Source organism: Anolis sagrei, chromosome 8, assembly GCF_037176765.1.
Source record: "Anolis sagrei isolate rAnoSag1 chromosome 8, rAnoSag1.mat, whole genome shotgun sequence".
NCBI lineage: Eukaryota > Metazoa > Chordata > Lepidosauria > Squamata > Dactyloidae > Anolis > Anolis sagrei.
Window position 1 is genome coordinate 708,651 of NC_090028.1, and position 25,271 is coordinate 733,921.

The 25,271-nt window shown below is 43.7% G+C and overlaps 1 protein-coding gene across 1 annotated transcript in view; it reads right to left on the reverse strand.

Annotated features, from left to right (window-relative positions):
- Positions 1-25,271, reverse strand: part of VAC14 (VAC14 component of PIKFYVE complex) — a 97,717-nt gene that overhangs the window by 69,133 nt on the left and 3,313 nt on the right. The window contains exons 3-12 of the mRNA XM_067470896.1: positions 22,158-22,325; positions 20,505-20,567; positions 17,240-17,347; positions 15,562-15,671; positions 12,761-12,867; positions 10,281-10,415; positions 9,314-9,472; positions 8,005-8,065; positions 3,650-3,794; positions 332-397 (exon numbers count right to left, since the gene is read on the reverse strand). Coding sequence (XP_067326997.1) covers positions 332-397; positions 3,650-3,794; positions 8,005-8,065; positions 9,314-9,472; positions 10,281-10,415; positions 12,761-12,867; positions 15,562-15,671; positions 17,240-17,347; positions 20,505-20,567; positions 22,158-22,325 — 1,122 coding nt within the window. The remainder of the gene's footprint in view (positions 1-331; positions 398-3,649; positions 3,795-8,004; positions 8,066-9,313; positions 9,473-10,280; positions 10,416-12,760; positions 12,868-15,561; positions 15,672-17,239; positions 17,348-20,504; positions 20,568-22,157; positions 22,326-25,271) is intronic.

Below are 25,271 nucleotides of genomic sequence, written 5' to 3' on the forward strand. Positions count from 1 at the left end.
GGGGGCTGCCCACCAGCACCGTCCTCCCCCAGCTTCACTTCAGTCACACCTTCCCGCATCAAGAAGGGTGAGACAGGGAGTTAGCATTCCGGTACAAAGGTATTCAGAGGTGGACATAGTAAAAGAGAACTCTGCAAGTGTCCATTGGCCAATGTGGACAGCTGCTGCCAGAGGGCAAGGAGGCCAAGGCTCAGGCCATAGGTGACCTCTTCAAAGCTGACCACCATTCGAGGCAAAGGAGGAGAAGGCCTGGCCCAAGAGAGGCACAGCAGCAGATCTCCCAGGACATTAGACAAGAAGGAACATTTCACAAGGTGGGGTCTGCACTCACCTCGTCGGACTCATCTGACAAAGTCTTCAGCAAGATGGGGAAGAGGCTGTCCGTGTGCCGGAACATCTGGAACCAGAAAGAGAACGGCCATGAAGATCTTATATTTATATTGTATTACGAGCCGTCCCCTGCCACACGTTGCTGTGGCCCAGTCTGTGGATACGTGTTTTGTGTGTGTATATGTGTATATATGTGTGTTTGCATATATATGTGTTTTTGTGCATGTGTTGTAATGTATTTTTTTTTGTGGCTTATAAAGTCTCTTCCATTGTGTTTTTCAGTGTTTCTGTGAGTGGTGGTCACTCACTGGCCTGAGAGGTGCCTTGTGTCCAAATTTGGTGTCAATTCATTCAGTGGTTTTTGAGTTCTGCTCATCCCACAGACGAACATTACATTTTTATTTATATAGATACTAGCTGTCCCCTGCCACGCATTGCTGTGGCCCAGTCTGTGTATATGTGTTTTGTGTGTGTATATATATGTGTTTATGTGCGTGTATATATTTGTGTATATGTGTATATTTGTGTGTTTGCATATATAGATATAGATAGATAGATGGGTGCATATGTGTGTATATATTTGTGCATTTCTGTGTTTATATGTGTATATGTATATTGTGTATAAGTGTGTGCTTGTGTATATATGTATGTATGTCTATATGTATATGTGTGTGTGTGTGCATATGTATATATAAATATGTATGTGTGAATGTGTACATGTATGTGTATATTTGTGTGTGCTTGTGTGTATATATGTGTGTGTGTCTGTATGTATGTGTGCATGTGTATATGTATATAAGTATATGTATATGTGTGTTATTTTGGGGGGTTTTAAGTCCGTTCTGCTGTTTTTTTGTGAGTGTTTTAGGGGTGAATGTTACTCGTTGGCCTGAGAGGGGTCTTGTGTCCAAATTTGGTGTCAATTCGTCCAGTGGTTTTTGAGTTATGTTAATCCCACAAACAAACATTACATTTTTATTTATATAGATTATATTATATTACTAGCTGTCCCCTGCCAGGCGTTGCTGTGGCCCAGTCTGGTGATCTGGAAAATTAAGTAACGAGAAAGTGTTGGTATCTAATATATGTAATTTCTTTATGCTTGGGGGTCAACAGTATTTCTTGTTGTCTCTTTGTCAGTGTCGATGTGCTTGCTAATGAGCTGATGCTCAACTTTTGTATCCTGTTTGTTTTTGGGTGCTCTGCTATAGTCAAGGGTAGTTTTCCCTAACACCAAAGACAGCAATATCTGGGCAGGAGTGCCTTCCTCTCTGCCACGGTGCAATGAGCAAACCATGAGCAGATGCAATAGGTTAGGACACTCTCTATCACACAGCGGGAGAAAGTCACCAGCAGTTTCTCATTCAATTTAATCCAAATACAACCAAGCTAGTCAGAGTGAAGGTTCTCAAGTGCTGCTCAGGTGGCGGATGAAGAGAACTGGAGGCTGTAGCCCCTCCCACTGGCTACTTATACTATCGGGGGAGTGGGCGGGGCTACCACCAAATATGTTATTTGTCTTTCTAGAACAGCATTTCTCAACCTGGGGGTCGGGACCCTTGAGGGGGTCGTGAGGGGGTGTCAGAGGGGTCACCAAAGATCATTAGAAAATACAGTATTTTCTGTTGGTCGTGGGGGTTCTGTATGGAAAGTTTGGCCCAATTCTATCGTTGGCGGGGTTCAGAATGCTCTTTAATTATAGGTGAACTATAAATCTCAGCAACCACAACTCCCAAATATCATGGTCTATTTCCCCCAAATTCCACCATATTGAGTATTCCTGTCAAGTCTGGTCCAGATCCATCATTGTTGAGTCCATAGTGCTCTCTGGATGTAGGTGAACTATAACTCCAAAACTCAAGGTCAATGCCCATCAAACTCTTTCAGTATTTTCTATTAGGCATGGGAATTCTGTGTGTCAAGTTTGGTTCAATTCCATCCTTGGTGGAGATTAGAACGCTCTTTGGTTGTAGGCGAACTATAAATCGCAGCAACTACAACTCCCAAATGACATTATCAATCCCATCCCCCAACTCCGCCAGCATTCAAATTTGGGCATATCGGGTATTGGTGGCAAACTTGGTCCAGTAAATGAAAATACATCCTGGATATCAGGTGTTCACATTACGATTCGTAACAGAAGCAAAATGACACTTATGAAGTAGCAACGAAAATAATGTGATGGTTGGGGGTCACCACAACATAAGGAACTGTATTAAGGGGTCGTGGCATTCAGAAGGTTGAGAAACACTGTTCTAGAAGGTTCCAAAGTTGCTCTGCGCAGGTGCAGAAATTACCACATGTACGATTCACAGGGACCACGACAGGGAACATACAATCTCTGCTGAGCCCTCGTAACTAACTGTTGGGGTTCAGCCTGCGTGTGAACCTCAACCTGATTCTCTGATTGCTGAACCTGAACCTGATTCTCTGATTGTCTTTCCTGATGCTACTGAAAATGTATTTCTCCCTGAGGGTAATGAAAATGATTCTGAGGTCAGTGGCTTGGAAAGTGAAACTACACATTCTGATGAGAATGTTGTAGAGCCAGGCGGTGATAACTCTCCAGAGGAGTTAGCACCTGGCTTCCTTAATGAGGATAGAAAAGAGCAGATTTGGAAAAACAGGATTGAATCGCAGTGTCTGCGAAGGTCAAGCAGATTAAGGGAAAAGGAAGCTCAGGCTTCAAAGCCTGGAGGCGTGTCCCGAAACAGTTTCTTCAGTTTTAAGTGCCTCTCGCCGGGTTGTCTCGTTAGATCAGGCATCGTTTAGACTTAGGCATTACCCTGGCAGATTTCCCTGTTTCCCGTGGCCTACACCCCAAGAGGCTTCTAGTACTCCAAGTATGGTTAGTGATTTGCTAACAGGTTCCAGGTTTTTACAGTGTTGCTTTTGGAATTTTGATCTAATTCATGGATATTCCTGACTGCTGAATTTTACTGTGGCTTTTTGACTTTGCATTTTCCTCTATTTTGTAACCATTTTCTTATCAATAAAAAGGGATTGTTTTTCCCCACAGTCAAGTGTGGTGGATTATTATCTCATGGTCTCTTTCCTGCTCTGGATTTCAACACTAATGCCGCAGGTCAGGTCCTCCTTAACAACATCTAAATGCCTCCTTGTTCATCGAGTCCACAGATGCGTCCTCAAGCAGAAGCGCAATGGAGATGTACAGAAGGATGTGTGGCCTACAGAGCTTTTCCTGTGTCCGGCAGGTCAGAACAGGAAACCCCGTTTTGGTTGTCTTTGTCTAGACCTGCATCCCTTTCTGCCCCCTCCCCCCAGGGAGGATCAGGAGGAAGGGTGAAGGAGGGCTTGCCTTGCGCGGGGTCTTGATGTACAAGTGGTAGAGCCACTTCAGGACCGCGATGCGCGTCATCATCCCGGCGCCGACGTCGTGGAGGTGGCAGTCCAGCACCTGGACAATGCCGTCCAGGTTAAGGGTCACCTGGACCCGCTCAGTGCTACAAGGCACAAGGAAGGAAGGGACACATTAACATTGCATGCCGTGAATAACTGTCCCAATTTATCTTGGACTAGTAAATGTTTATCTTTTGGTACAAAATGGGATTCTTGAATGCAAGTTATGTCCACCTTATTTTTATGTAAGAAGTGAAAAACCCTTTTCCTGTTTATACAGTTGTTCAAACCATTCACATTCATAGAAATAATTTTTAACCCACATTCACCAGGAGGACAAAACCACATCTCACCAAAAAGGCAGCACCAATTCCCAGCACACTTCAAGAGCATCATCTTTGCAAAATGCCAAGAGGCGCATGCCTATCCTTTTATCTTTACATCGGAAATATACACTCTGGTTACATCCCGAATAGATTACTGCAATGCACTCTACGTGGGGTTGCCTTTGAAGACTGTTTGGAAACTTCATCTAGTCCAATGGGCGGCAGCTAGACTTCTCACTGGAGCACCAAACAGGGAGCACACCATCCCCCTGTTATGTCAGCTCCACTGACTGCCGGTCCACTTCCGAGCACAATTCAAAGTGGTCTTGGTCTCTAAAGCCCTTTACAGTTGCATGGCAATCATATCTCCTCTCAACCTTCTCTTCTTCAGGCTAAACATGCCCAGCTCCTTAAGCCGCTCCTCATAGGGCTTGTCCTCCAGACCCTGGATCATTTTAGTCACATTTAAACACAAAAGATTGCACTGGGCAGGGCTAAATTCAAAGATAAGATTTAAAAACATGATGTAAATTATCGGGGAGGAGGATCCAGGGATGAGGAAGGATTTAATTGCATGAACCATAAAACAAAGTGCTTCTGAGGTCATTTTGTGCGAAGTTTGGTCAGGGAGTACCTTACATTCAGTCACTGAAGGCACATTGGAATAACCAGGTTTTCAGATTTCCCCTAAAGGTTGCTAGTGTGGGGGTTTGCTTAATATCTCTGGGGAGTGGGTTCCAGAGCCCGGGGGACCACCACAGAGAAGGCCCCCTCTCTCATCCGCACAAGTTGCACTTGCGATGCGGGCAGGAGCACTGCCATAAACAAGCCAAAACAGGAGGCAGCAAAAGCCGTGCCCCAATAACTGCAGAGGCCCTGAGAGAGGGACCGCTTGTCTTGATACACCTGAGACAGGTATGTCCCTGCCTGGCTGGTCATGCCTCTGAGCACCAGAGAGACCAGCGGAGGGACAGGGCCCATTCTCTGTGGCCCTTTCCTGGCAATCTCAGCAGGAAAGCCTGGGAGCAGCTTCAGGTTCCACTAGTAAACATCAAAGCACTTTCCTAACTGAGATTCAACTTGGGTTAGAGTGACACCCTCTGGTATCAGGGTAAAACTGCTTCAAAATGTCTTCGGCATGGAAATTTTTTTAAAGTATTATTATTCTTTAATTTATTTATTCAATACATTTGTTAGACATTGTTTTACAGCAGATATATATTATTAAATATAATCTACCATACTTTAAATTTTGGCATCTACTGTTATTTTTCTGCTTTTACATATTATGTATTCTTCACCGCTGTGCTCCCCCCCCCCCCCAAAAACCCACAGCTTTTACATATCATCTGTCCAAAATTTCAATTTTTCTTGTGGAGGTAACTTTCCTTTATTTTTAATCCTTTTTCAATATATTTTCTCCATACTTCATCAAAATCACTTTGTTTCCATATCCCTCCTTTAATAATAATAATAATAATTTATTTTATTTATTTACTTTACTTATATACTACTGTTCTCAGCCCGAAGGCGCCTCACGGCGGTTCACAACAAAAAGGAACAGCAAAAAAATCAATACTACAGTGTAAAAAACAGTTAACAACCTAACAAATTACACAATTAATAAGCAATCACTACAATAACCATTCACTATCGTCAAATCATCGAAAACGTGTTCCAGATTCGTCATCCATTGTTCCATTCCAGTGTTCATTAACCAATCATTGCACTAATTATTCGAACGCCTGCTCAAACAGCCAGGTCTTTAGTTTTTTGCGGAATACCATTAGAGATGGTGGTAGTCTAATGTCCGTAGGAAGGGCGTTCCACAGCCGAGGAGCCACCACCGAGAAGGCCCTATCTCTTGTCCCCGCCAGCCGCGCTTGAGAAGCAGGCGGGATCGAGAGCAGGGCCTCCCCGGAAGATCTCAAAGTCCTGGTGGGTTCATAGGCAGAGATGCGGTCAGATAGGTAGCTTGGGCCGGAACCGTTTAGGGCTTTAAAGGCCAACGCCAGCACTTTGAATTGAGCCCGGTAGCAGATCGGTAGCCAGTGGAGTTGGCGCAACAGGGGGGTTGTATGCTCCCTGCGCTCCGCTCCTGTTAAAATCATGGCTGCCGAGCGTTGGACTAGTTGAAGTCTCCAAACAGTCTTCAAAGGCAACCCCACGTAGAGAGTGTTGCAGTAGTCTAGACAGGATGTAACCAGAGTGTGGACTACCGTGGCCAAGTCAGACTTCCCAAGGTACGGGCACAGCTGGCGCACAAGCTTTAGCTGTGCAAATGCTCCCCTGGTCACCGCCGAAACCTGGGGTTCCAGGCTCAGCGATGAGTCCAGGGTCACACCCAAGCTGTGAACCTGCGTCTTCAGGGGGAGTGTGACCCCATCCAACACAGGCTGTAACCCTGTACCCTGTTTGGCCTTGCAACTGACCAGGAGGACCTCTGCATTGTCTGGATTCAATTTCAATGTGTTTGCCCTCATCCAGACCGTCACAGCGGCCAAGCACTGGTTCATGACTCGAACAGCCTCCTTAGAAGCATTTGGGAAGGAGTGACAGAGTTGGACATCATCTGCGTACAGGTGACACCGTATCCCAAAACTCCGGATGATCTCTCCCAGGTGTATATAATAATAATAATAATAATAATAATAATAATAATAAACCTTATTTGTACCCCGCTACCATTTCCCCAAGGGACTCGGTGCGGCTTACATGAGACCAAGCTCAAAGGACATCAAACAAAACATTTAACTTTTAATATACATGTCATCTTACCATGTATTGCCCATTTCCATACTTCCTTATACCACTCCTCTATTTGTATATTTATTTCTCTTTACCAGTTCCTTGCTAAAAGCAGTCTTGCTATTAGGTTGTTGTAGGTTTTTCTGGGCTCTATGGCCATGTTCTAGAGGCATTCTCTCTTGACGTTTCGCCTGCATCTATGGCAAGCATCCTCAGAGGGAGTGAGGTCTGTTGGAAGTAGGAAAATGGGTTTATATATCTGTGGAATTACCAGGCTGGGACAAAGGACTCTTGTCTGCTGGAGCGAGGTGGGAATGCTTCAACTAACCACCTTAATTAGCATTTGATGGCCTGGCTGTGCCTGGGGGAATCTTTTGTTGAGAGGTGATTAGATGTGCCTGATTGTTTCCCCTCTGCTGTTTTGCTGTTCTACTTTTAGAGGTTTTTTTTAAATACTGGTAGCCAGATTTTGTTCATTTTCATGGTTCCCTCCTTTCTGTTGAAATTGTCCACATGTTTGTGGATTTCAATGGCTTCTCTGTGTAGTCTGACATGGTGGTGGTGAGAGTGGTCCAGCATTTCTGTGTTCTCAAATAAAATGTTGTGTCCAGGTTGGTTCCTCAGGTGCTCTGCTCTGGCTGACTTCTCTGGTTGACGTAGTCTGCAGTGCCTTTCATGTTCCTTGATGCGTGTCTGGGGGTCCCCCTGTAGACTTCTTGTCCACAGCTAAGTGGTACATAGTAGACTCCTGCAGTGGTGAGAGGATCCGTCTTGTCCTTTGCTGAACGAAGCATTGGTTGGATTGTCTTGGTGGGTCTAGAGATAGTTTGCATGTTGTGTTTCCTCATCAGCTTCCCTCTGTGGTCAGTGGTTCCCTTGATGTATGGCAAGAACACTTTTCCTCTGGGTGGATCTTCATCTTGACTCTCGTGGCTTCTTCTCGGTGGTCTTGCAGCTCTCCATACATCAACTAGGAAAACTAGGCTTATACTCGAGTATATACAGTAATAGATTAAAATATTAAAATAAGCACTGGGCGTGAATAGAGGTAGGATGTTTCCAAGCAGGAGGGTTTTAAAGGATAATGTAGGGAGGTCAACCCAAAAGGTAGTTAAAGTGCTTCTGAGGACATTTTGCAGGGAATTGGTCAGAGCAGGGCAGGAAGGCACAGCCAAATCCACTCTCACATACTCTCTTGAAAAGCCAGAATGAACAATGCAAAAACACTGAAATGACGTACCTGGCCGGCATGAAAACACTGGTGCTGCTGAAGTTGGAGTCCCCGGAAGCATCCAGGCAACCTGTGAGGGAGAGGAAGGGTCTGTTAGAAGGTCCTTGGCCTGCTCTGGCCAAGGCTAGAGAGTTAAGACAGATTAGAGAGATGAATGGCGAAAACTAACAAAATGAAGTTCAACAGGGACAAATGCAAGACACTCAACTTAGGCAGAAACAACGAAATGCAAAGAGACAGAATGGGGGATGCCTGGCTCGAGAGCAGTACGTGTGAAAAAGATCTTGGAGTCCTCGTGGACAGGAATTTAAACATGATCCAGGAATGGCAGCAAAAAAAGCCAATGGGATGTTGGCCTGCATCAAGAGGAGCCGAGTGTCTAGATCTAGGGAAGTCCTGCTCCCCATGCTCTATTCTGCTCTGGTTAGACCACATTACCTGGAATATTGTGTCCAATTCTGGGCACCACAATTCAAGAGAGATATTGACAAGCTGGAATGTATCTCCTCTCAGAGAAGGCTGAGAGGAGACATGATAGCCATGTATAAATACGTCAGAGGAAGTCACAGGGAGGAGGGAGCAAGCTGGTTTTCTGCTTCCATGCAGGCTCCTTTTAAACAGAGGCTGGATGGCCATCTATCAGGGGTGTTTTGAATGCAATATTCCTGCTTCTTGGCAGAATGGGGTTGGACTGGATGGCCCATTCTATGATTCTAGATCTCAGGGCCTGTGGTCATCCCAATGTACATTAGGTTGCAGGGACATTGAATCGCATATATTACATTCTCTGAAGAGAATGTTGTACGAGTTGGATATGTGAAATACTTTGTGTTTAACATTTGGCTACAGCAGTCACAATGCCTGCATGTAACGTTTCCCTTAATTGTTTCTTGGGTGTCTGTCTTTGATGTTATAAAATACAAATGAATCATGATGTCCTGCAAATTTCTGGATGTCTTGTGGGCTATGATGGGTACTGCTTGACAAGGAACTACACCCGAGATGCCTTGTTGTAACCTGGCCACCGTGTAGAACTCTTCTCTGACACAACCTTGGATGCCACAAATAGTCCTTCGAAACATCTACAAGTGATCCTTTCAATCATCAGACAGATTGGACTATGATGCTTATCTAAACGAATATGGACATTTATCCATGACTAAGAGAAGTTGTTCCTCTTTATTGTGTTTATAAGTAATAAACCTGTCATATGACATCATATTTGAAGTTTCAACAATAACATAATACTTTGTGTATCTTAGTCATAGATATCTGTGTTCTATATATTATAGGCAGAAAGCGGCCACGCCGGACTCACCCCCGGAGCCCCCCTCCGGTTTGGGGAGCGCTTCCTCTTGGTCGGCCTCCGTCGGGAGAGACGCCGGGCCCGGCTTGCCCTCGTCCGCCACCTCATCGTCCTCCGGAATGACCAGCTTCATCAGACTCTGGTTGCAGACGTTGGCCACCTCTTTGATGCCTGAGAGTCGCCGGGTTAAGGAACGTTCCCCCAAGTCGGTGCCAAGAGTCACTCCCCAGGTGCCTACTGCTGGAGTTCAATCCCACACTGCCCAAGTCTCAAGTCCTCAATGAGGAACAGCTCAGTTAGCTTAGTACAGACTAAGGGTTTCCCTTCTCCCATGATTGACAGTTGGGAATGCAAATTTTTCTTCTCTTTCTGCTCTCATTCTGATTGGTTGTTTAAAATGGATACTTTTCTACTGGATCTGGCAGGAAGCAGCCAAGCCTTGAAGCTGCAAGGCTATTCAATGCTCATCAAGATGAACATTTGCAACATTCACCCATGCCCCAAGCAGACAAACGTTATTTCTCCCACCCAGGAAAGATATACACACCCCACTTGCCTAGTTTACAACAAACCTCACAACCCATAGATGTGGGCGAAATGTCAGGAGAGAATGCTTCTGGAACATGGCCAGACAACCTGGAAAACTCACATCACCCTATTATATTTTAATTAGTATTTTGTGTCCTTGCCTAGTTTCCAACAAATCTCACAACCCATAGATGTGGGCGAAATGTCAGGAGAGAATGCTTCTGGAAGATGGCCAGACAGCCTGGAAAATTCACCGCAACCTATTATATTTTAATTAGTATTTTGTGTTTTAGCTTTTTAATATACCTCTGCAATTTAGCTTTTGGCCCAGGTTCTAATTATTTTAGCGTATTGTGATTATATAAGATTGCACCCCGCTCTCCTTATGTTGTTCTATGACCGTAATTAAGAAAGAGTTGAGATTCGAGCCCTGCGACGGCTGCAAGGATGCTCTTCTTCCGGTCGTCGTAGGAGAGGCACGGCAGGACCGCCGTCAGGATCCCCGAGGAATACGGCAACATCACCCGCCCGGCCAGCTGGATGAACTCGCGCATCCAGCACATGGCCGTCAGCTGGATCAGGTCATCTGAAGGGAGAAAGGAGGGAAGAGGACCGGGCTGTGGTGCAGTTGGCTACGAGTCAGCTGCATTAAATCACCACTGAATTGGAAGCCACCCAGGGTCAGAGTAAGCTCCCGACCATTTGTCTAGCTTGCTATCGACCTCTGCAGCCTGAAAGACAGTTGCATCTGTCAAGTAGGAAATTTAGGTACCGCTGCTGCGGGGCTACTTTAACTACCATATATACTCGAGTATAAGCCGGCCCAAATATAGGCCGAGTGTCAGGAGTCAATTTCTGACGGCATGAAGACATCACAAATTCCCTCCGTGACATCCTGACTGAATCATCCTGGCTGGATCAATTCTCTCTCTGTGACATTTTGAAGCCAGCAAAGTGCGCTGGAAACCTTGTATTGGAACTTGTGAAGCAACCAGTTCTAACGAGGAAACTGAGAAGAGGGGAGAGATAGGCAGCAAGGGTGTATAAAAGGAAGTGGTGGTGGGAAAAAGTCAGTAGTCTTTCTTTGCTGCAGAGATACAAGCAATATATCCATTTCCAAGCACAACCGGCTTGTGAGTGGTCATTTAATATTGCTATACAGATCCTATAGTCTGACATTAAGACACTCCTCAAGGCTTAGTTCTGCTCCACCAGTCTTTCTTTGCTGCAGAGATACAAGCAATATATTCATTTCCAAGCACAACCGGCTTGTGAGTGGTCATTTAATACTGCTATATACAACCTACAGTCTTACACCGAGGCACCGAATTTTACCACAAATAACTGGGAAAACGTATTGACTCGAGTATAAGCCAAAGGTGGGAAATGCAGCCGCTACTGGTAAAATTCAAAATAAAAATAGATATCAATACAATTACATTAATCGAGGAATCGGTGGGTTAAATGTTTTTGAATATTTACATAAAGCTGTAATTTAAGATAAGACTGCCCAACTCTGATTAAACCATTATTCTAAACTTCTTCAATGTAAATGTGCTTACGTATCCTTCCAATAATAATAGAGTAGAATAATAAATGTAATAATAACAACATTAATAATAGAGTAAAATAATGGAAATGTAATAACAATAACAATAGAATAATAAATATAATAATACTAATAATAATAGAGTAAAATAGTAAATGTAATAATAACAACAATAATAGTGTAAAATAATGGAAATGTAATAACAGTAATAAGATAATAAATGTAATACTAATAATAAAAGAATAAAATAATAAATGTAATAATAACAACAATAATAACAAAGTAAAATAATGGAAATATAATAACAGTAATAATAGAATAATAAATGTAATAACAATAATAAATAGAGTAAAATAATGGAAAGGTAATAACAGTAATAATAGAATAATAAATGTAATAATACTAATAATAGAGTAAAATAATAAATGTAATAACAACAATAATAGAGTAAAATAATGGAAGTGTAATAACAGTAAAAATAGAATAATAAATGTAATAACAATAATAATTGAAACATAAATGTCATAATACTAATAATAGAATAAAATAATAAATGTAATAATAACAACAATAATAGAGTAAAATAATGGAAATGTAATAACAGTAATAATAGAATAATAAATGTAATAATAACAATAATAAATAGAGTAAAATAATGGAAATGTAATAACAGTAGTAATAGAATAATAAATGTAATAATAACAATAATAAATAGAGTAAAATAATGGAAATGTAATAACAGCAGTAATAGAATAATAAATGTAATAATACTAATAAAAGAGTAAAATAATAAATGTAATAATAACAACAATAATAGAGTAAAATAATGGAAATGTAATAACAGTAATAAAATAATACATGTAATAACAACAATAATAATAGAGTGAAATAATGGAAATGCAATAACAGCAATAATAGAATAATAAATGTAATAATAACAATAACTGAATAATAAATAAATACTAATAATAGAGTAAAATAATAAATGTAGTAATACTAATAATAATAACAGAGTAAAATAATAAATAACCTTGACTCGAATATAAGCCGAGGGGCACTTTTTCAGCTGAAAAACTAGGCTTATACTCGAGTATATACAGTAATTTATGATGCCATAAAAATTTCCAGCAGTGGGCAAAAGAATGAGGAAGTACTCCATCAAGGGCTCAGTGTCACAAGTGGACCATGAGCAACAGCTCCCCCGGTGGCCAGAATTCGAGTATACCCTCATGAAGCTTAAATTGCCTCTGAGTTTGTCTCTATATGTTGTGTTTATGGCATTGAAGTGCTCCTCAACCACCACCCCGAAGGAGAAAGTCTAGAAGGGGGTTCTAGGAAGGCCACACAAGACAGGGACGGAGAGGAAAGCTGGGCCGGCTCACCCGAAGCCTGGCAGTGAATGACCAGGATGTTGGCCATATCCGCAAACTTGACGCTGGAAGGGTTCTTCTTGATCTCTTTCAGGAATTCACCAAGGGCCACTTCGCACCTGCAACGCAGAAGAAAAAGGGTCCGAGGGTTTAGAGCTCCCCCACTCTTCCTCTCGGTCCCAATATTGGGACTCAGCCTGTGTGTGAACCTGAGCGTGAATCTCTGATTGTATTGCCTATAGTTGATAATATTGATGTAAATGTTGACGGGCCCAGTTTGGATACTGAGACGGAAGTGATCAATGAGGACGAGGCTCAAGATGGAGACACTTTGGGCAGGAAAAATCCTACAGGCGTTGATTTAGAGGCTTCAAGGGAAAAGCCAAGTTCTCATGAGAATGTTCCTGTCAGACCGAGAGAATTAAAGTTCACTCCCTTCTCCTCCTGGCCCAAGCTTGCAAGATAACTTGACACCTGGTCCGGTCAATGATAACAACCTCAGTTTGGAAATAAGCCAGAACCGCAGGGAGGCTCAATGTTTACTTAGGTCTGAGAGAATCCGACAACTGAAACCAAAAATTAGAGTTAGCCGGAATCAGTTTTTGGGATTTAAGAGTGACTGTGAGGGGGATTTCCTCAGACCAAGCATCGTTTAGTATCAAGTACAAACCTCCTGGGATTTCCAGTTTCCAGTGGTCTGGTCTCTAAGGGGATTTCTGGCTTCATGCGAGATTTAATAGAGGGCTAATTTATTATTTATTGATTTATTTATTTACCTTGCTTATATACCGCTGTTCTCAGCCCGAAGGCGACTCACAGCGGTTCACAACAACAAGAGACAGCAGAATTCAATGTTACAGTATAAAAGCAATTATCAACCTAATACAATTGCACAATTAATAAACTATAAACAATTAACAATTACTACAATAGCCATTCACTATCATCTCATCATCAAAAACATGTTCATGGATTTCTATTGAGAGTTTTCTGGACATTACTGCTTTGGAAGCTGGCTTCAGGAAAGGCAGAAGCTGCACATCGCAAGTGCTGAACCTGACTCAGCACATAGAAGATGGCTTTGAAAGGCAGCAGATCCCAGGAGCTGTCTTCATAAACCTGTCCGCAGCCTATGAGACTGTGAACCACCACCGCCTCCTCCTGAGAAAAATGTATAGTATCACAAAGGACGACCACCTCACCCGCCTCATAGGAAACCTGCTACAAAACAGGAGCTTTTTGGTTGAGTTCCAAGGCCAGAGAAGCAGATGGCGGAAACAGAAGAACGGCCTGCCTCAGGGGAGCGTGCTTGCTCCATCCATGTTCAACATCTACACAAACGACCAGCCACTGCCAGAAGGGACAGAGAGATTCATCTATGCTGATGATCGTGCCATCACCGCTCAAGCAGGGAGCTTTGAGATGGTTGAACAGAAGCTCTCTGAATCTCTAAGTGCTCTTACTGCCTATTACAGGGAAAACAAGCTGATCCCTAACCCATCTAAAACACAGACATGCGCCTTTCACCTTAAGAACAGACAAGTATCTTGAGCTCTGAGGATTGCCTGGGAAGGAATCCCACGGGAGCATTGCAGCGCACCCAAATACCTGGGAGTCACCCTGGACTGTGCTCTGACCTACAAGAAGCACTGCCTGAACATGAAGCAAAAAGTGGGCACTAGAAATAATATCATACGAAAGCTGATTGGCACAACCTGGGGATCACAACCAGACACAGTGAAGACATCTGCCCTTGCGCTGTGCTACTCTGCTGCTGAGTATGCATGCCCAGTATGGAACACATCTCACCACGCTAAAACAGTGGATGTGGCTCTAATTGGAACCTCACACCACTGGAGAAATTACACTGTCTAGCTGGTATTGCCCCACCTGACATCTGCCGGGAAGTGGCAGCCAATAGTGAAAGGACCAAGGCAGAGACATCTCCAGCTCATCCCGTTTGGGTATCAGCCAGCACGTCAACGACTTAAATCTAGAAATAGTTTTCTACGATCTACAGAGACACTCGCTGGAACACCCCAGCAAGCGAGAGTCCAAAAGTGGCAGGCTCAAACCCAGCACCTCAATCCGTGGGTGATACCAAATGAGAGACTCCCCCCTGGGCACACAGAAGACAGGGCGACTTGGAAGGCGCTGAAGAGACTGCGCTCTGACACCACGAGATGCAGAGCCAACCTCAGGAAATGGGGCTACAAAGCTGAATCCACGACATGCGAGTGTGGAGAGGAGCAAACCACTGACCACCTGCTGCAATGCAATCTGAGCCCTGCCACATGATGCACAAGGGAGGACCTCCTTGCGGCAACACCAGACGCACTCCAAGGGGACAGAGACTGGTCAAAGGACATTTAACCAACTACCAAACTCACAAATTTTGTATTTTGCCTGTTTGTTTGCTTTGTTCTGTTAGAAATGTAATTTAATGGACTGGTTGCCCTGACAAGACAAATAAATAAGTTTGAATAATAAATTAAATAAATATTAAATATTATATTTCACTTGGAATACTCAGCACTTCTAATCTGTACCCATTACACTTGGCCCGGCCTAGTTTTACTGTGTCATGGTGTATTGTTTTTACTGTTTACTGTTATTGCTTTAATATTTTGATTTGCTTTATGGTTTATGTGTATTGTTATACTGTTGTTTATTGAGGCCTCGGCCTGTGTAAGCCGCATCGAGTCCTTCGGGAGATGTTAGCGGGGTACAAATCCAGTTAATAATAATAATAATAATAATAATAAATAAAAATAAATTTACAGGAAGACTTTCCCACTCCTGAAGGGACTCACATTTTGCGGATCTCCTTGCTGTTGTCCCCCAGGATCTGGAAGAGGCCATCGAGGATCTCCGGCAGGTAATCCAGGAGGTTAATATCCGGAACAGACTCCAGGACCAAGATCTAGCCCAGGGGGAAAAGAAACACCGAGGTGAGACATGAAAGCCAACCCTTTCCTCAGCACAGCACAGAGAGCATTGCCAGCCTGCCTGGGTGGCTGATGAGGAGGAGACATTGGCCAGTGTTGCCAGTTGACATTCACAAGGAATAAACTCCAAGGAAGTTGGCTAGGAGTCAGATGTATTGAATCACCACTGACCAAAGGTGATGAGTTCAAAGCCAACCCAGGTCGGGGTAAGCTCCTGACCATTTGTCTAGCTTGCTGTCAACCTTTGTAGCCCGGAAGACAGTTGCATCTGTCAAGTAGGACATTTTGGTACCATTTTATGTGGGGAGGCTAATTTCACAAATTTACGACACCATAAAAATCTCCAGCAGCGGGTGAAAGAATGAGGAAGTACTCCATCAAAGGACTCGGTGTCTCAAGTGGACCGTGAGCAACAGCTCCCCCGGTGGCCGGAATTCAAGCATACCCTCACGAAGCTGGAATGTGGAAATTACTTCTGTGACTATCTATAGATGTTGTGTGTCTATGGCACTGAAAGTTTGCCATGTATATGTGCATTCATTGTAATCCGCTCCGAGTCCCCTGCGGGGTGAGAAATAATAAATAATAAATAAAATAAACAAATAGAGGAGAAATAAATAAATAGGTGAGAAATAATAAATAAATAGAATTAATATTAATAATAATAATAAATAGGAGAAATAATAAATAGGAGAAATAAATAAATAGGTGAGAAATAATAAATAAATAATAAATAAAATAAACAGAGAAGATATAAATAAATAGTTAAGAAATAATAAATAAATAGGTGAGAAATAATAAATAATAAATAAAATAAACAAATAGAGAAGAAATAAATAGTTGAGAAATAATAAATAAATAGGAGAAATAATAATAATAATAATAAATAGGTGAAATAATAAATAAATAGGAGAAATAAATAAATAGGTGAGAAATGATAAATAATAAATAAAATAAACAAATAGAGGAGAAATAAATAAATAGTTGAGAAATAATAAATAAATAGGTGAAATAAATAGGTGAGAAATAATAAATAATAGGAGAAATAATAAATAAATAGGAGAAATAATAATAGTAATAAATAGGAGAAATAATAAATAAATAGGAGAAATAAATAATAATAATAATAATAAATAGGAGAAATAATAAATAAATAGGAGAAATAAATAAATAGGTGAGAAATAATAAATAAAATAAGCAAATGGAGGAGGCCATCTTCTGATGGCTGAGCAGAAGGAAAAGGCTTTTTTCGGGACCAATAGCAAACCAGGCCCAAGAAAGAAACACAAACTTCCCTTGCAGCCTGTGTTGAGCAACAATCACAACTGCTAATATGCACAAAGACAGATGCTGACTAAGCAGGCCGTAAGCATGAGCTTTGATTTCATAGAATCACATTATAACAGTGCTGGAAGGGCTCCCCAAAGGACTTCATGCAGGAAAAGAACCATCAAAGCACCCCCAACAGATGGCCAACCAGCCCATACTTGATAATAATAATAATAATAATAATAATAATAATAATAATAATAATGGTGCTCACCCAGGAGATGATGAATTGCCGGGCATACTGGTTGTTGGAGTAGATCCTCTCGCGCAGCAGAGGGATGAAGCTGACCAGGTCGAACTTGTTGCTCTCGGTCACAATGTCCTGCAAGGCCACAGCAAACAACTCTGAGCATCAAGAATCACAGAATCCGAGAGTTGGAAGAGACCTGGTGGGCCATCCAGTCCATCCCCATCTTGCCAAGGAGCGGGAAAAACGCATTCAAAGCATCCCTGACAGATGACCACCCAGCCTCTGCTCAAAAGCCTCGAAAGAAGAATCTTCCTAAGCTGTTGCATGATATTGTTGGCTCATGAATGTGGCCAGTGTTTGGCTCATGTCTGTCTAAGCATTGCAATTTCCTTGCGTGCAGATACGGCTGTACCAGGAGCTCCAACTTTATTTGCTTTGTATTAAATGTTTGTTTGCAGCTCTGGGTTTCAGGGACTCTGCAGATAGGGGGCTTCCTTTGGTTGCAGTCATAGGGCAAGTCACCTGTCCATCACTGTTAAGTTTTGATCCCATCCCTTGCTCAGGGCAATTGGGAAGGGAAGGGAGCCATTTTTCTCAGCAAGGAAAGCTAATGTACAGGATGCATGCAAGCTTCCCCTGTACAAAAGCTTCAACCCTTAAGACTTTCCGGGGGAAAACAGTCTTAAGAGTCTCCAAAGATTTCCAGGAAACCAGCCCTAAAGATCAAAGAACTCCAGCTGGAGAATATCTAAGCCTTTACTGGTAGGTCTACTCAGTGCTTCGAGATGCAGTTCGACCCGGTAGCGGAGCCCACATCAGTAAGGGTTAGATTACAGTCAGCCAGGGAGAAGTTAAAAAGGGAATTTTCCATTTAAAGTAAAGAAGAAGTTATCGAAGACAGTTGCCTGTCCTTCGTGGGCAAGTTTGGAAAGTCATCAGTTGCATAAAAGCCTGGAATCATATATATCATATGACCTATAAAACCCTATACGGTTCCGGTCCAGTGTATCTGTCCGAACGTATCTCCCTCTATGTCCCACCCCGGAGTCTGAGATCATCTGGGGAGGCCCTGCTCTCGACTCCACCACTGTCACAAGTGAGGCTGGTGGGGACGAAGAGCAGGGCTTTCTCAGTGGTGGCCCCTCGCCTGTGGAACTCACTCCCCGGGGAAATCAGAGCATCACCATCCCTCCTCTCCTTCAGGAGGAGGGTGAAGACTTGGTTATGGGACCAGGCCTTTGGGCAACCAGGCAATTAAAGACCAGCAGGATTGATGAAATGGTATTAAAAGCGGATCTATGAGACAGCAAACACTGACAATGTAAGGGAGGAATTTAGGTTTGTATTGATTTTATTGATTTTTTACTGGAATAATGCATGAAGCTGTTAGTAACTGTGAATTTTACTGTAGGTTTTGATGATTGTTGTGATGCTGGCATCTAATCGTGCCTTACTGTGTAAGCCGCCCTGGGTCCCCTTCGGGGTGAGAAGGGCGGGGTAAAAGAACCCCAAATAAATAAATAAATCATTTGTTTAGCTTTATTGAAGGCAAGAGGAGTTTCAGTTTGATTGTTCATTAATAAAGGACTTTGTTGTACTTCACAAGCCATCTAAAGGTCATTTGTGGTGGAAAACCTCTGAGAACTTCTCCTCGGGCCCCCTGGCTTCCCGCTGGGCAAAAGCTGCACGTCCTGTTCTAAAGGATATTCTTTACAAGCCCAGCACGCAACAGAATACCTTACGTGCGACAAATGCTTTCCACTCAAGAGGAAATTGGATTTTCACATCGCCCCTCGCTTCTTCCGACCCCTTCCAACTCTACACGTTTTCCCTTCAAAGGATGACACAAAAGGCCAAGCAAGGAGGAGAAGTTTGCAGGAAAAGAAAGCTCAATTGCAATCTTGAAGTTGGAAGGGACCCCCCAAAGACCATCCAGCCCAACCCCTTCTTCCACACAGGAAGACACAACCAAAGCAATGGACTTTTTAGTGCCATCCTTGTTTTGCTCCAAAGTTTGGTCTTGAGTGGACATACAACAATAGAATCAAAGAATCCTAGAGTTGGAAGAGACCAGTCGAACCCCATTCTGCCGAGAACCAGGGAAATCACCTTCAAAGCACCCCCAACAGATGGCCATCCAGCCTCTGTTGCTAAGCCTCCAAAGGAGCCTCCACCGCACTCCCGCTGGGACAGAGAGTTCCACTGCTGAACAGCTCTCCTTACAGTGAGGAAGTTCTTCCTCAAGTTCAGGTGGAATCTCCTTCCTTTCCTGTAGTTTGAAGCCATGGCTCCATTGCATCCTCGTCTCCAAGCCTGCTCCCTCCTCCCTAGGACTTCCCTCCCCTCTTGATCCCTGGCCTTCATCCTGTCTCCTCTCAGCCTTCTCTTCTGCAGGCCAAACATGCCCAGCTCTTTCAGCCGCTCCTCATAGGGTTTGCGCCCCAGATCCTTGAGGTGCCATGAGTTATGAGTTTATGCTTCCCTGGAGACTAGGATGCAATGGAACAATGGCTTCAAACTACAAGAGAGGAGATTCCAACTGAACATGAGGAAGAGCTTCCTGACTGTGAGAGCCGTTCAGCAGTGGAACTCTCTGCCCCGGAGGGAGTGTGGTGGAGGCTCCTTCTTTGGAAGCTTTGAAACAGAGGCTGGGTGGCCATCTGTCAGGGGTGATTTGAATGCAATATTCCTGCTTCTTGGCAGAATGGAGTTGGACTGGATGATGGCCCACCAGGTCTCTTCCAACTCTAGGATTCTATAGTTCTATGTTGTATTGACTTTGTAATATTTGTATATTGATGCTATGGTTTTAAATTGTTTTAATCTCTTTTATGATGTTCAAACATTGAATTTTGCGACTGTAAACCGCTTTGAGTCGCCCAAAGGCTGAGAAAAGCGGTATATAAATGGAGTTAATACATAAATAATAAAGCCTCCAGAGAAGGAGCCGCCATCCCACTCTGAAGCAGAGAGTTCCACTGCTGAACCGCTCTCACTGTCAGGAATAATAATAATAATAATAATAATAATAATAATAATAATCTTTATTTATACCCCGCCACCATCTCCCCAGTGGGGACTCGGAGCGGCTTACATGAGGCCAAGCCCAACAACACATCAGTAAAACAACAAAGCAATAAGTAAATAAAACAATACAATTAATATAACTGAACATATAGACAATAACACACAACTATTACACAGATGTAATAGTTTAAAATTTTGAAAATAAACACTGGGCATGGACAAAGGTAGGTAGGATGTATCTAGGAGGGTTTTAAATAAATACCTTCAGGAGCCGGTCCAAAAGTTCAGAACCGCTTTTGACATTTGGGTCTGGATCTGCAGCAAGCTGGGAAAGGGAAGAGAGAAAGGGAATGAGACAAGCAAAGAACTCAACTTCCAACACCAAAAGGAACAAGATGCCCTTCTCGGTCACAAAGGAAGGCATAAGCCTGCCACGGACCTGACTCCTCCTCAGCAGGAGAAGAACAGGGCCTTCTGCCTGGAAACACTCTGAACCGCTGGAAGACAAAGGCACCGTCCCTCAAGCATTTTCTGTCAACCTAATTCTAAACGAGGCGTTCCACCAACTGGCCTCCACTGGCCAAAGGGAACCAGTTTCTACCCCGGGAAGGAACCTTTCAAGCAGGAGCCGCTGTAAGACTGTAGGATCTTATTGTCTTGTTTGATTTTAATTGCTTGTATTGTTGTTATTGCTTGTATTGTATTCTGGGCTCGGACTCATGTAAGCCACACTGAGTCCCCTGGGGAGATGGTAGCGGGGTATAAATAAAGATTATTATTATTATTATTATTATTATTATTATTATTATTATCTATCTAGCAATATTAAATGGCCACTCACAAGCCGGTTTTGCTTTGAAATGGATATATTGCTTGTATCTCTGCAGCAAAGAAAGACACTACTGACTTTTTCCCACCACCACTTCCTTTTATACACCTTCCAGCGCCCTTTGCTGGCTTCAAAATGTCACATAGAGAGAATTTAGGCAGCCAGGATGATTCAGTCAGGATGTCACGGAGGGAATTTGTGATGCGGCGGTGGCCGGGAGAGCTTTTGTACAATTAAAACTTGTGCGCCAGCTGCGCCCGTACCTTGGGAAGTCAGATCTGGCCACGGTGGTCCACGCTCTTGTTACATCCTGGATAGATTACTGCAACGCACTCTACGTGGGGCTGCCTTTGAAGACTGTTCGGAAACTACAATTAGTCCAGTGGGAGGCAGCCAGACTGCTCACCGGAGCGTCATACAGGGAGCATACCACCCCCGTTGTGTCAGCTCCACTGGCTGCCGATCCAGTTCCGAGCACAATTCAAAGTGCTGGTTTTGACCTACAAAACCCTATACGGTTCCGGTCCAGTGTATCTGTCCAAACGGATCTCCCCCTACGTCCCACCTCGGAGTTTAAGGCCCTGCTCTCGGCCCCGCCTCTATCACAAGTGAGATTGGCAAGGACGAGGAGCAGGGCTTTCTCGGTGGTGGCCCCTCACCTATGGAATTCACTCCCCGGGGAGATTAGATCATCGCCATCCCTCCTTTCCTTTAGAAGGAAATTGAAGACGTGGATTTGGGACCAGGCATTCGGGCAATCTGGGAGATAGATAAATAAAGGACAACGACGACTGATTGGGAAATTCTGGAATGAAGTTATGGACTCTGAGTTGCGAACGTTGAGCATAAGATTGGTTTTTTATTGATTGTGATGTATATTGATTGTTTTAACTGTCGAAACTGTTTTAATTTAACTATCTATATTTTATCTGTATTACTGTGCAGGCATCGAATTGCGCCTTTTTGTAAGCGGCCCTGAGTCTCCCCTCGGGGGTTGAGAAGGGCGGGGTAAAAGTACTCGAAATAAATAAATAAAAGTCTTCATGCCATCAGAAATTGTCTCCTGACAGCCGCTCTCTTCCTTACCTTGCTCAAGCCATCGAAGAGCACGTTGAAGTGGGGGAGGACGGAGCCGCGGGCCACCTTCACGATGTTGTAGAGCGCCTCGCAGGCGTAGTAGCGCAGGCGGCTGTCGGCATCGTTGAAGCAAGTCAGCACCGGCTCAATCAGCTCCTTCAGGTACAGCCCAGAGTCCTGGCGAGGAAACAAACCCACAATGGAAAGAGAAAGCGTATCGAGAGGGATGTGATAGGAGTCCAGTGCTCTCTCTACAACTTTTGCCAAACCAGAATGAGCTTGGAAGCATCCAATGCACAAGTATGTCCAAGCCCCAGAGCTGAATGCAGCCAGCGCTGGCCCCTGACATTTTGCTACAGGAAGTCCCTCCGTCATCTTCGAGTACCTGGGTGCCTCCTTGCTTGCCAAAAAGGAGACACATACCTATGCTAAATCCAAAAAGAAACAACAACAACAATAATCATCTATATATATATAAATGCTCGGTGCGTAATGAGTACCTTAAAAACAAAAGAACCAATGAACGAAATCACACCAAAATTGGCAACAAAACGTCTCACAACCCAAGGAGTGACCATCACTCTTATGATTTTGTCATTTGGGAGTTGTAGTTGCTGGGATGTATAGTTCACCTAAAATCAAAGAGCACTCTGAACTCCACCAACGATGGAACAGAACCAAACTTGGCACACAGAACTCCCATGAAGCAACAGAAAATACTGGAAGGGTTTGGTGGGCTTGAGTTTGGGAGTTGTAGTTCACCTACATCCAGACAGCACTTTGGACTCAAACAGTGATGGATCTGGACCAAATTTGGCATGAATACTGAAGTGTAAACACTGGTGGAGTTTCAGGAAAATAGACCTTGACACTTGAGAGTTGTATTTGTTGGGATTTATAGTTCACCTACAATCAAAGAGCATTCTGAACCCCACCAACAAAAGAATTGGGCCAAATTTTCCATACAGAACCCCCATGACCAACAGAAAATACTATAATTCCTGGTGGTCTTCTGATACCCCCTCAAAACCCCCCAGGGGTCCCGACCCCCAGGTTGAGAAATGCTGTCTAAAGGCCATCCAGTCCAACTCCCTTCACCAGGGCAAGAAAACATAATCAAAACCCTCCTGAGAAAGAGCCATCCAGTCTAGATATAGATAAATAGATATGATTCACACACACTCATATGCCAGATATAGTATCATAGACTTCAAAGGGAACTCTAAAAAAGGACAATGAAATGTTGCATGTTCTAGAGTAAGCAAACCAGATAATCTCTACATCAACACTGACAAGACAGACTGTTTACCCACAAGCCAATACTATTTTCCAGGTCACCAGACTGGGCCACAGCAATGTGTGGCGGGGGGAGCTAATAATAATAATAATAATAATAATAATAATAATAATAATAATATACCCCACCAACCATCTCCCAGGGGACTCAGGACAGCTTACAAGGAACAAGCCCAAAATTATAATTAAAACAAATGAATTAAAAACATCAGATAAAATACATGAATAAACACAACTGTAAACAGCATCAAAACAATATGGATGAGAAAAAGAACATAGCTGAGGTACAATTGGCTGCCTTTTAATGACACCCTGGAGCAGCTGGCTACAACAACCTCCTCCCATTGGTTAATGGTAAGGCCAACTCCACATGTGGTCACAGAACTTGGCTCCATCTCAAGAACAGACAAGCATCCCGAGCTCTGAGGATGATTACCTGGGAAGGAAGGAATCCCACTGGAGCATTGCAACACACCCAAATCCCTGGGAGGAGTCACTATGGACCGTGCTCTGACCTACAAGAAGCACTGCCTGAACATCAAGCAAAAAGTGGGCGCTAGAAACAATATCATATGAAAGCTGACTGGCACAACCTGGGGATCACAACCAGACACAGTGAAGACATCTGCCCTTGCGCTATACTACTCTGCTGCTGAGTACGCATGCCCAGTGTGGAACACATCTCACCACACTAAAACAGTGGATGTGGCTCTTAATGAGACATGCCGCATTATCACGGGGTGTCTGCGCCCTACACCACTGGAGAAATTACACTGCTTAGCCAGTATTGCACCACCTGGCATCTGCCAGGAAGAAGCAGCCAATAGTGAAAGGACCAAGGCAGAGACATCTCCAGCTCATCCCTTGTTTGGGTATCAGCCAGCACGTCAACGACTTAAATCCAGACATAGTTTTCCCAGATCTACAGAGACACTCGCTGGAACACCCCAGCAAGCGAGAGTCCAAAAGTGGCAGGCTCAAACCCAGAACCTCAATCCATGGGTGATACCAGATGAGAGACTCCCCCCTGGGCACACAGAAGACTGGGCGACTTGGAAGGCGCTGAACAGACTGCGCTCTGGCACCACGAGATGCAGAGCCAACCTTCAGAAATGGGGCCACAAAGTGGAGTCCACGACATGCGAGTGCGGAGAAGAGCAAACCACTGACCACCTGCTGCAATGCACCCTGAGCCCTGCCACATGCACAAGGGAGGACCTCCTTGCGGCAACACCAGAGGCACTCCAAGGGGACAGATACCGCTCAAAGGACATCTAATCAACTACCAAACTCACAATTCTGTATTTTGTCTGTTTTTTTGTTGTTGTTTTTTTTTTGCTTTGTTCTGTTAGAAATGTAATATAATCGACTGGTTGCCCTGACACAATAAATAAATAAATAAATACCTGGCTCCATGGACAACCCCTTGCGCAGGGCTCGTGCCTGGATGCTATCCTGTCTCAAGTTCAATGCTCTAAACATTTGGGCCCAGGGTCTGTACGAGCCCTTGGTAGTCACAGCAGATGGATACACTTGCTCAGTGAGAGACTCAATTCTGCAGATTTCAAATATCCACTCTGGGGTTCCCTTCTCAATACATTCTCATAGAAGAGTGCCATTCATCCAATCTGAATGGGCCGCAGTGGCGCAATGGGTTGAACCCTTGTGCTGGCTGAACTGCTGACCTGAAGGTCAGGGGTTCGACGGGGTGAGCCTCCATCTGTCAGGTCCAGCTCCCCATGCAGGGACATGAGAGAAGCCTCCCACAGTATGGTAACACATCTGGGCATAACCTGAGAAATGTCGCTGCAGATGGCCAATTCTCTC